The 11,726-nt window shown below is 32.6% G+C and overlaps 1 protein-coding gene across 1 annotated transcript; it reads left to right on the top strand.

The window, feature by feature from the left end:
* The first annotated feature begins 1,159 nt into the window (after positions 1-1,159).
* LOC142168322 (uncharacterized) lies at positions 1,160-2,244 on the top strand. The gene is made up of 2 exons (XM_075228988.1): positions 1,160-1,291; positions 1,567-2,244. Exons 1-2 carry the CDS (start codon positions 1,160-1,162, stop codon positions 2,242-2,244), a joined length of 810 nt encoding a protein of 269 aa, XP_075085089.1.
* Positions 2,245-11,726: the final 9,482 nt, after the last annotated feature.

Below are 11,726 nucleotides of genomic sequence, written 5' to 3'. Positions count from 1 at the left end.
TAGTTGTCTGGTTATATGTTATAAGTTGTATCCTTCAAGATTATTAAGATTTCCAAGATTCTTGCCCGTGAAACTAAAATTATGAAGTTACAAACTTAAAATAAATTTTAAGCTAAATTATTGATAATTGCGGATTTATGAGATGGTTTCTTTAACTATTGAGTTAGTTATACACAAACAATATTCATGATCATCTTTAGGAACTTATACTTTTATTGTATAACTCAATACTAGTTTTAAAATAAATTTATACTCATTGAGACAATACTCTAAGGCTAGTAAACTAACTAGCCTAAAATGATACAAATAGGATCATTTGGCGTCGGTGCTTAGGTTTTGACCCCGGTAAAAAAGGCTTGAAAATATTGTCTGAATTTCTTAGGCAAGTCTTATAATGATTCAACGGAATTCTAACGGTTGCCATAATTTTACGAGTTATATTGATTGTCACAAATTTCTGACGGTTACCTCATTTTTGTACAAATGACCACAAAAATCCGGCGAATCACCCATTTTTTAGTTATGTTGAAAACTCTAATGATCGTTAGGACATGTTTTTTCAAAATTCTGGCAAGTTTGCTTTAAAATTTTTGGCACGGTGTTATTTTTCTTAACATAATCAAAATATAAATAGCGATTTAAAAAAGGCTGGTCCAATGTCATAAACGTTGAATTGACCTTTTTTTAAAATATTTATATTTTGGCCTCATTAAGAATTATTTTTGAAAAATAGCCGTTTATCAGATTTTTAAAATACGCTTGCCAAACTTTTGAAGCGCTCGGTTAGATTTATGAAACACCCAAAATCGTAACGATCACCAAAATTTTAAGCAATCTGTGATGATTACCATTACTGCTGTGTGCGTTAAAATTCTGGCAAATAAGAAAAATTCCGGCGAACGAACTTTAAAATTTTGGTACAAGAATTTTTCCCAAGCTTCTTGTACTTAAAAAATAGATAATGGCACCGAAATATCATTATTTCTGTCATTCTCTCCAAATAAAGAGAAAAATACCCTCTACAGCCCCTCAAAGTAACCTCGTTAATAGAAGGACTCGTTCACATAGCAGGACTTCTAGCTATAGAGTAACGAGGTCACAAACTGCTCAGCGTGTAGTTGTTGAAAAAGGCACAAGTTCAAAAAGAAAGATTAAAATGATGGGAAAGGATGTTGTGAAGGATAAGGGTAAAGGTTCTAAAAGGAAGGCTAAAAGGGATGGGGATGATGTTCCATCAAAAAAGAGAAAAGTTCACGTTAATCAAAAGTGTTCTAGCTCATCTGATTTGAAGGTATTTTCTAATGATATAACTCTCACTTGTGTGCGCTTAGTTTATTTTAGTATGTAGAAAATTTATCCAATATAGCAGTTATGTTCCAAATTTGTATATAAAATGCATCATTTTTTTTTTATATTGAATATAATTTGTATCAAGTCAATAAGTAATGTGCAATTTGTATATAAAGTGTATCATCTATCCACATAGTGTACAAGTAATGTTTAAAGTGCATATTTGTGGTTGTTATGAAACTTATATATATATTTATATTTTTTTATTGTCTGCAGCTTTGGGATTACTATGTTCCTTTGGGTGATCATTATAGTACTCGTATCGGTGTGCATACAAACTGCAATATAGTGAAACATTTGAAAGATACTTTGGATGATCAGCAAATTGAGATGTTTAGAAGAACATGTTTTGGTTATTTTGTGGACTTGCCCGAATTGTTTATACAGAATCGACTTATCCATTCACTATTGCTTAGGAAAGTGGTGTTACATAAAGATGATGAGTTATGGATTAAAGTGAATAGCACCAAGTTGCGCTTTGGACTTGAAGAGTTTTATATTATCACAGGTTTAAAGTGTAATGGTTATCCCAATAAGGATTATGAATCTGTCCAGTCGAGTCGGTTGATGAAATTGTACTTTTCAAGCATGTTGAAAGTGTCTAAGAAATTGTTAACTAATTGTTTCTTAAAAAAGATGTGGAAAACTGATGAGGACGCATTAAAGATTGCAGTGTTGTATTTTATTAACAGTTTCCTATTTTCTATTACGAATGATGATTTTATAACAAAGAATGATTTTCTGTTAGTTGAATCTGGTGATTTTGAGACTTTCCCTTGGAGGAAAGTGGTTTTCAATGCTATGTTGGAGTCAATGAAAGATAAGGTTCGTAGTAGGATAGAGATGTACCGATATGGTGGTTTGCCTTTTGGCATTCCAGTGTTGGTTTTATGAATGCTGCTCCTATACTCGCAAAAATCTCGCTTACCGGATTAAAAATCTTGTGACACGCATACTAAACTAGATTGTAAAGAAAAAGGTGACCTTCAAGAGGTTGAGGAAATAATTTTTTTCTTTTAAGTCAAGAGCAGGTAAAAAATATTTTTGTTTAGTTTACAATATTTTATAGCAATACATATGAATTTACTTCTGATACATGAATTATACATTTATGATACATATTTTATACCTTTAATATACATAATATTAATTAACTGTATGATGTGTAGTTTTTACAAGTAATATATTGGTTGTTTTTTGTTATTTTAAAATTTCATGATTGCTAAGTTTTTTTTTATTTATAGTTGGTGTTTGGTAACATTGTCCCAACAAATGTTGAACAAACAAGGCTTGAATTGCATGATTTTGTCCCGGTATATGAAGATAAAAATGAGATAAAAATGAGATGTATATCGAATCTGGAGTCGTGGCTGAAGTTAATCCAAAAGCTAATGTTGATGATTTCAACACTCGACCTAAAAGAAATGCTAAGAAGCACCCCAAAAATAAGCTGGAATCACAACCTATAAACAATGAGAATCCAGATACACAGCCCAGTAACTTGAGTTCAAGCGAGAATGAGCTGAAACTTCTGAGAAGTGAAATCAACAAGGTACAATTTTATTTTGGCTTTGAGTAGTTCTGACAACTTAATTGATATTTGGTTTCACTTTTTCTTTATAGATAAATGACAAGGTTTCGTCTTTGGAGCAGTTAATGATTTCCTCATTTGAAAAGGTTTTTAAATCTCTAGGTGAACGCAGTGCTTCAAAGGTATTCTCATGACTATGCTTATTTATTATTTTTACCTGTTATTATAATTTTTATAACTTTTTATATATTTTTCCTGAACAGGGTGATAGAAAAGATGACGACCATCATTATACATGGCCATCATGGTACTGGTGCTATTCATAATGATTTTTTTGGCGATAAAGAAGTTGCAGAGAATAATTTTGGTAGTGAGGAAGTTATGGATTAAAATATCAGCAGTGAGGAAGTTGTAAAGAAAAATATTGGTACTGAGGTAAGTCTAGAGCAAATTGTTGATGTTATGGAGGGTGTGATGAAGGATTCTATAGAAGCTGATAAAAGTAGTGAAGGAGTTGGTGATGATGAAGCCTGGATTGAGGATGTCGAGCCTGAAATAACTGCAATCACCCAGAAGTTTTGTGACAAAAATTATGTAGATGGTGATAGTGAAGTTAATATTGCAGAATTTAAGAAAAATACTGCTAATATGGGGGGTTTGGTGGAGGATTTTGTACTAGTTGTTGGTAAAATAGTTGTGAGAAAGTTGGTGAGGACAATGGCTGGACTAGTGATGTTTAGGCTCAAATAACTGCAATCACCCAAAAGTATTTCGATTAAAATATTGTACATGGTGATTTTTTAGGAATGAAAAAAAATGTTGCTACTATGCAGGAAGATCGTATAGTTGTTGTTGATCATGACACATCTGAAATGATCCCTAGAGAAAGAAAACCAGCAGGGGTTATCAAGTCACCATTCAGGAATACATTTGACTCTGATGGCACCATCTAAGTTGCTCAAAATAATAAGTCAAAGATGCCCATCTTGACAAATAAGTCTATTTTTACTATAAAGTATCCTTTTCAGAAAAATGTTGACAATCTTGTTGATTTTAGAATATTGTGTAAGTGGAACACTTTCATCAATAGAGGCTTAAGGACTAATGCACCGTAAGTTTTATGTTTCAGTTTTTTCTTTTTTTCTTTTTTTATTTATTTTTCGTATTTCGTGTTATGAACCATATCTTTTTATCGTGATTCATTAGGGACTGCGTTTATAAAGAGATTAGCAATAAGCTAAATAAAATCTTTAAATTTGGAGTTGATGATATTGGAGAAAATGATTGTTCTTCACATTTGCATATCCCGGCCTATCCCTGTGTGATTCAGTAAGTCAACACTATAATGGTTCTTTATATTTTCAGCATATTGATGTTAATTTGATAGCATAAATGTCATTTCTATTCTTTTATCCATGTTGTAATTATATATAGATTCTATCTATAATAAAATGAGAAATGAGACTCTATAACTCTTAGATATAGGCAGAAGAAAAGACTAGAATAATAATGGCAATAGAAAATATAGTATCAACTTGGAAGAGTATCTTTTATGTATATTTGCAGTATCTTCTGTTAAATGTATAAATGGTTTATGCATAAAATATACATTTTAGTTTTCTCATAATGTAATTTTCTGACTATATGTGTTTATTCTACATATTTTAGCATATTGATGTTATTTTTTACTATTTGAGAAAGAAAGGGAAGTACGGTGTTGATGTTCCAGTAAGATTCACAACTACTGACTGTTGGTTTAACTGCTTGATTTCAATTTTTTACAAGGATTTTTTGGAGAAAAAGAGTGACATGAATTTGATTACTGAAACAGATCCAATTGGTGAGTATATACTTGGGTATTTTTTAAGATGTAATGTTCCTCGGTGTACTGTTGATGAAGTCTTTTTCCCTATAAATCTTCTCATAAGTGGCACTACATATAAGCAAGACTGTCATTCAAAGATCTGTGTATTTATGTATACGATTCCATGAGTGGCGCGCGATAGAATAGTGCAGTTCGTAGATCAATTGAGCCATACTTAGTGTTGCTCCCATATTTCCTTCGTCGTATTGATTTTTGGGACACAAAGGAGAATCCTATAGGAATTCCCGCCATTGATCCTTTTGAGATTCATGTCGTTGATAGGTTGCCAACATAAGATAACACGTAAATTATTATTTAATATTTCTGATTCTTATTCATTTTTGTACATGAATTCCTATTTGGATATTATACTAACTTATTCAACGTTTATGTGCGACCTTGTATGTAGTGACTGTGGTGTTTATGTTGCTGCATTTGCTGAGTACATCATTCAAGGCAGCAATATTCCTAAATCTATTGATATTGATGGGATACGGAAACGATATGGTATATTACTATGGGATTATAGAGTGAAGAAATAAAGAGCACATCCAGTTAGTGATGACTGAGTACGAGTCTACTGGTAGATTGAAGGATCTGACAAAAAGGGATAACAAGAAAAAGGGCAAGTCGCATGTCGTTGGTGATGACAAGGCTTTGAAGGATAACAAGAAAAAGGGCAAGACACATGCCGTTGGTGATGACGAGACTTTGAAGGATATCAAGAAAAAGGGTAAGTCGCATGTCGTTGTTGATGACGAGACTTTGAAGGATATCAAAAAAAAGGGCAAGTCGCATGTCGTTGGTGATGACGAGACTTTGAAGGATATCAAGAAAAAGGGCAAGATGAAGTAGTTTGGGATAGTTTAGCGAAAAATTCATATGTAGTTTTAAGATGAAGTAGTTTGGTTTTGATGTTGTCTTATGATTGGATACAGTTGCATACTTATATCACGGTTTATGCATTTTGTTTGGGATATTTTTGAACAATATGTTTGAAATGCTAATGTTGAACATTACTTTTAATTGCGACGTGTTTGTTTTCAGTTAATAGTGAAATTTTGAAAGTTTCAGATTTTAGGTAGTTTTGACTTTTCTACAGTTTTAGTTTTATAATTTATACAGTTTTAATCTGTTTCGACGTGTTTTGCAAATTTAGCTGGTGTTGCTAAGTTGTTATAGGAAGTTTTGTGAAAGAAGTTTTGGGGGCAGCTAAATTGTATATAAACTGCATAGCGATATTTTTTTGTATATATTTTGTATAGTGATATCTATTTTGTATAATTTTTGTATAGTAACAGTCTTTTTTGTATATATTTTGTATAGTGACATCTATTTTATATAATTTTTGTATAGTCACAGTCTATTGTATGTAAATTGTATATACAATATTGACGGTCTATTTTTTTGAATAAATATAAAAATTCTATTTTGTATTTTTTTTCTACAGTTACAGTCTTTTTTGTATATATTTTGTATAGTGACATCTATTTTGTATATATTTTGTATATTGACATCTATTTTGTATATTTTTTGTATATTAATATCCATAATAGTATTTAGAATAAAATTTCTACCAATACTTCATTACGACAAAAAGTAGTATCTTTATTCATACATCAGAGAGAATTTGATTGCAAATCTCATTATTTTCCAATATTCTAATTGTAACATTCACAAGAAAAATAGTTACAAAATACTAAATCATTGTAGCAATATCTACTAGTTGTCTCGAGCATTCCTGCATGTTCTTCTATTGTGGCCTTGTTTTCTACACAGTCCACAGGTAACTGTTTCATCATACAGATATTCATAAAGTCCCTTGCATCGCGACTTCGTCGGTCATCCTGATTTACCCTTCACTATCGGTGGTAGGACCACATTATCTAACACCTATGTTGGAAGGTCCCATGCAGTTTCATCTGAAAGTGGATTAACTCGCACCTCATAAGTTTTCTTGAAGTATTCCTCGGTGTAATAGGCATAACAATATTTGAGTGTTTTTATGTGTGTGTAGTCCAATACTGCCATGACATGTGGACAAGAAATTTCATCTACTTGAAATCGTTCGTACGAGCATTCCCTTTTTTGTATGCAGACTATGTTCCGCCTTTGTTCATCATCCATTACTACATATATATAATCGGTTGAAGGCCTTACCTAAATTTAAATAGATATCATTAGTAAAACAGGGTATGACAAGTATTAATGCATTTTTGTCAAACTCATGATTGCAGTCATTCTATTTGTATTATTCTATTCCATAACCAAATTCATCATGTAATCTAGCAAACTCATAATTGGTAGCTCTCTTGCCTCTCTGTTTCTTGCATTGAGTGACTCAACAACATTTGAAGTCATCACCATGGATCTATTAACAATGGAAAGCGCTATGGACCACTTTTCATAACCAATTTGGAATAGGTAGCCCCTTACCCTCTTATCAATGTTGTCCATATCTTGCATGAGGCGATTAAAATATTCAATTTTGTATGCTTTGGCCATTGCAAAAAAATACTTCCCTCGGCGCCGGTTATGGTTCTTCTTGAACTGCTTCTTTATGTTATTGCTAAGATGGAATATGCATATACAGTGAGATACCTCTGGATACACAATCGAAGAACCTCTCAATATGGTTGAACGATGATCGAATACGATGTACATCCTTTCTCTTTCCCCAAAATCTTGTCTAAACATTTCAAAAAACCATTTCTAGGAAGCATCATTTTCAGAATCGACAGCAATATATGCTAGTGGAAAATTTTTTCCTCGTTAAGCAAATAAGAAATCATCCATATGTCATTTTTGTTATACACGGATAAGAACTATCTATACCATATATAATTATTATACAAGACTGTGACATATTCACATGCCGCATCTTGTGTGCTAACTGTTAATATTGTCCCCATGTGTGATGATTTAAGGAATGTACTGTCAACCACTACAATAGGGTAGCAGTATTTTCATCCTATGATTGATGCATTTAGTATGACAAAAAACATACATAAAGTGCCCATTCTCTGATTTATGTAACATTGTGATAGAACCAGAATTTATCATATTTATCATATACAAGTGACCCATCAGTTTACTATAAGATTCGCGTGGTATCCCTCTTAGCAGTTGAAGCGCCTTTTCTTTTGTTCTATAAGCCTTTTCTTCGGAGTGTATATTTTTTTTAGATTGGTATATTTATTGCAAATCATTTTTGCAATGGCTGACAAAGTAGCATGACGTTGTGAAAACAGTCTACTCATCTCTGGGCAAGTGTGAACATCATTGAACTGTCTAACCTTGAAGACCTTTGATTTATGTAGACTTGAAGATCTAAGATTCCATTTGCAACTTTCATCCACGCATGTAAGACAATACCTATTTAAAATATAGTGTTATGATAATGCACTTCTTCAGATTTTTACACTTGTATCTCAAATAAACAAGCAATATACATATACAATCTTATTATACAATAACTATATATTTTTTATACAAGCAGTATATACAAAATTATAGATAAGTGCAATCTCATACGTAGAAATCATACCTTGTTGTAAATGATCTACCCACTATAAATTGACATTTTTCTCGCATTGCGTAATAATTTATTATACTAATGAGTGTATCTTTATCCCAATACAACTTACCTTCCGTAAATTCTTCATGTTGTGGATTGTCTATTATACAATTTTCCGTTCATTATCCCACTTTTGTCTTATTTTTCATGATTATGCATCACTCAACATTATTAATTCTGTGCACTTCTTCTACATTCTGACATTGTAAACCAGCTGAAGTTGTTGCGAGTAAGTTACCACCCAAGTTATGAGCATTCAACACTTAAATACACATGTTTCAACGTTATGCATAATGGATATTCAGTGATATCCAGGTTTTTCTTTTTCATCTCCATATACAAGCGCACACTCATATCATTGTATATTGGAATTGTTATATAGCCATCCTTCACTGTATATTTTATCTCCATCGCACTTGTAATTGAATCTCTACCCAATTGCTTGTATATCTCATCAACAAAATACTCATAGCTACAGTCCGAATTGATCAGCACGCCATTAACAAGGAAATTAATAAATTTACTCTCACTTACCCACTCACCACTGTGTTGAAGTAAAATCGGAATTAAAATTGGAATAGTAGTTCCAACATTCACAATGTCCATAGACATTAGTTGAGTTTGTCAATTTTGTATCAATTTCACAATTTAAGAACGAAATCTCAACTCTATTAAGCTGATTGTAGGCCACAATTGTGCAAAAACTTTGGAATTTCAGCGTGAATTTTTTGGAGCACTGCTCAGGGTTTACTCTTCAGAAACCCTAGAATTTTTTTGACAATGTGAATAATTGGGCGACTTTTATACATTTTGAGGGTTAGAGATTCCATACTGAACGCATGAATTTAGGATACAAAATCGATTAGGAGTCATTTCCTTTTCGTTTGCGTTGAACATATGGTTTCAGATTTTTTCAGTTGCTAGCCTTTATTATTGTTTTTAGGTTATGACTTGTATGGGGTTATTTTGTGGCTATCAGATGATATAAGTTTGACCCTAGTTGCTACAAATGAATTTCTGAAGCCCAATATAATCCAAAGATCTGCAACTGGGGGCCCAATACTAAAGTAGATTTCTCAAACGACCAAAAGGCTGAAGAAACCCCTTTTCAGTTAGTTCTTAGGAACAATATATATTTTTTTGGACTTCTTTGGAACAAATCAAGCCACAATTATCAAATGAGATTTCTCGGTCACTTGCGTATTATATTATAGTTCAAATCTAAAATCATCAATACGCCTAGTTTTATTGGGTAAGAGAAAGTGAGAAACTTTGAAAGCTTTTCAATGGGATACAAATATAAGATCAACTTCCCCTATTTTATTATTTTATTTGTTAGACTTTTAATTATATTTACTTTCTATTTTTAAGAGTCTAAGATGTTTATTATTAGAATTTCAATAGGCTAAAATTTTAATAGTTTCCTTGTTAAATTATTCCCTTCGAAATAGTTTTTCTTCTTGCAGAGTAAAAGTCCTAGTACTACCAGCCATATGTATTTCTTCAGTACTTCTTTTTTCATCATAATTTAAAATTAATAAATTAATTAATATAATCAGTTTTTCAATTAAGAGGATTTCCTATAAGTGTAAATAAAAAGGTTCTAAATTCCCTGTTCCCTTTCTACCTAATAGTCTAATTCTTTTTCTCCCTTTTTTTTTTTTTACATTTGTAGGAGGATACCGATTCTTATGCAATAGTGTTAAATTCTTTTTATAGTAGTGTACCGCTTCTTGTATTTCATTACTCAACTTTTTGTTGCACTTACCAACCAAATGCATCCATAATATCGTTAATTTTCTCATTTCTCTTGTCGAAGAATTAACCCAAATAGTCGTCCATCTAATCACGTAAATTAAAAATAGTCGATGGAGGTACAATATAAATATATGCATAAATTATATATAATATATGTATAATTTACATATAATCTATTTATATAACTAGAAAGTAAACAATAAATATGTTCAACTATTTATGTAAAGATTCCTTTCCTATTTAAGATTGAAATTAAGTTAAAGGATAAGTATAGTATACACAAATAAAGTAAAGAAACCACTTATAGCATGGTTCACTTTTATATTCTTCTTTTTTAACATAAAGACTTCGATTAAGACATTAGAGGATGATCCTAGACCTTTTAATCACAATCAAATTGTCAATTGAGAAGAGAATGGACCACAATAAGCAATCTCAACTAAAAGTTTTCAACATATAGAGGACCGCAATAAATATTTTCAACACAAAATGAGTAAATTTAATAATTGATGGAGGTTATGGTCAAAGAAAAAAGAGAATAATGATGATTTAATTTCTGTTTTCCTACTAGATGGTCGATAAGTATCTATTGGAGGAAACTTAAAAAATTATATTTTGGATTTCAAGACAACTTTCTGCCTTTAAGCTTGAAGTTGACGAAAGAACAACCATTGAATTTTCATTGGATTATGGAGAAGAAACAATGAAAAAACAAGTAGGGTAGGGAAAAAGAAAGTTGGAAAAAGCTTTTTCTCACTTCTGAAAAGTGGATTAACTTTTTGGATGGCTGATAAATACAGATTGACTTGAGCTATGAGGCAAATACGAATACTCTAATTGAATACTTTGTATGTATTGGGTGTTTACTCTAAACTAATTTATTCTAGATCTTTATGTCACGTCCTTAGTCTTGAACTAAGCACACGTGCGACACTTAACAACTTGTTCACGATCTTGTTATGCCAAGTCAGCCTAAAATAACATTACTGTCTGCCTCGGTTACGCCAGCATTGACATGTTCCTCGAATAATTCTATCTTTGTCTTCATAGCATCGATAGTACTCTCAAGGCCTCCATGAGTCTGCATTGCAAGCCAGAGATGGTTTGCCTTAGCTCTATCTCTGTTTGTGTACGTCCCTCCAAGTAATTTCGGATATTCTTAATCTCCTGAAGAGTGTGTCCATCAAGAACGCTAAGGGTGCCATCCAGCTTCCCCAAGCGTTGGCCAAAGATCTTGACGGCATCCATGCGGGGATGCACCTTCGCCGTCTACTCTTTACCGAGCGAGACGTCCTCCAGCTGGACCTCCACTTCATCCTTGATCGCCTTAGTAGCAGATGATTCTAGGAATGTAAGCCCCTCGTTTGGCACAATTCCGGGCGGCACCTCCTACCTCTTGTTGGTGGCATTCCTCTTTTTGTTAGAACTCTTCTTGCCAGCAGCATCCCGGATGACGTTGGCTTAGGTGTTGGTAGCGTTAATTTCTCTGTCGTTCGCCATTCCCTTAGTTGCAACCTTTGCTCTGATACCACGTTGTCACGTCCTTAGTCTTGAACTAAGCGTACGTGCAACACTTGACAACTTGCTTACAATCTTACACAACTCGGTCACGATTTTGTTGTGCCAAGCCAGCCTAAAAGACTACA

Source organism: Nicotiana tabacum, chromosome 13 (assembly GCF_000715075.1).
Source record: "Nicotiana tabacum cultivar K326 chromosome 13, ASM71507v2, whole genome shotgun sequence".
NCBI lineage: Eukaryota > Viridiplantae > Streptophyta > Magnoliopsida > Solanales > Solanaceae > Nicotiana > Nicotiana tabacum.
Note: the sequence above shows the minus strand (reverse complement) of the source record. Positions and strands in the feature narration are given on the sequence as shown.

Bases quoted from the DNA above. Each gene is read 5' to 3' on its own strand.
- LOC142168322 (XM_075228988.1), top strand. From the start codon at position 1,160: ATGGGAAAGGATGTTGTGAAGGATAAGGGTAAAGGTTCTAAAAGGAAG. The intron at 1,292-1,566 runs GTATTTTCTAAT...TATTGTCTGCAG, and splicing joins CTAGCTCATCTGATTTGAAG to CTTTGGGATTACTATGTTCC.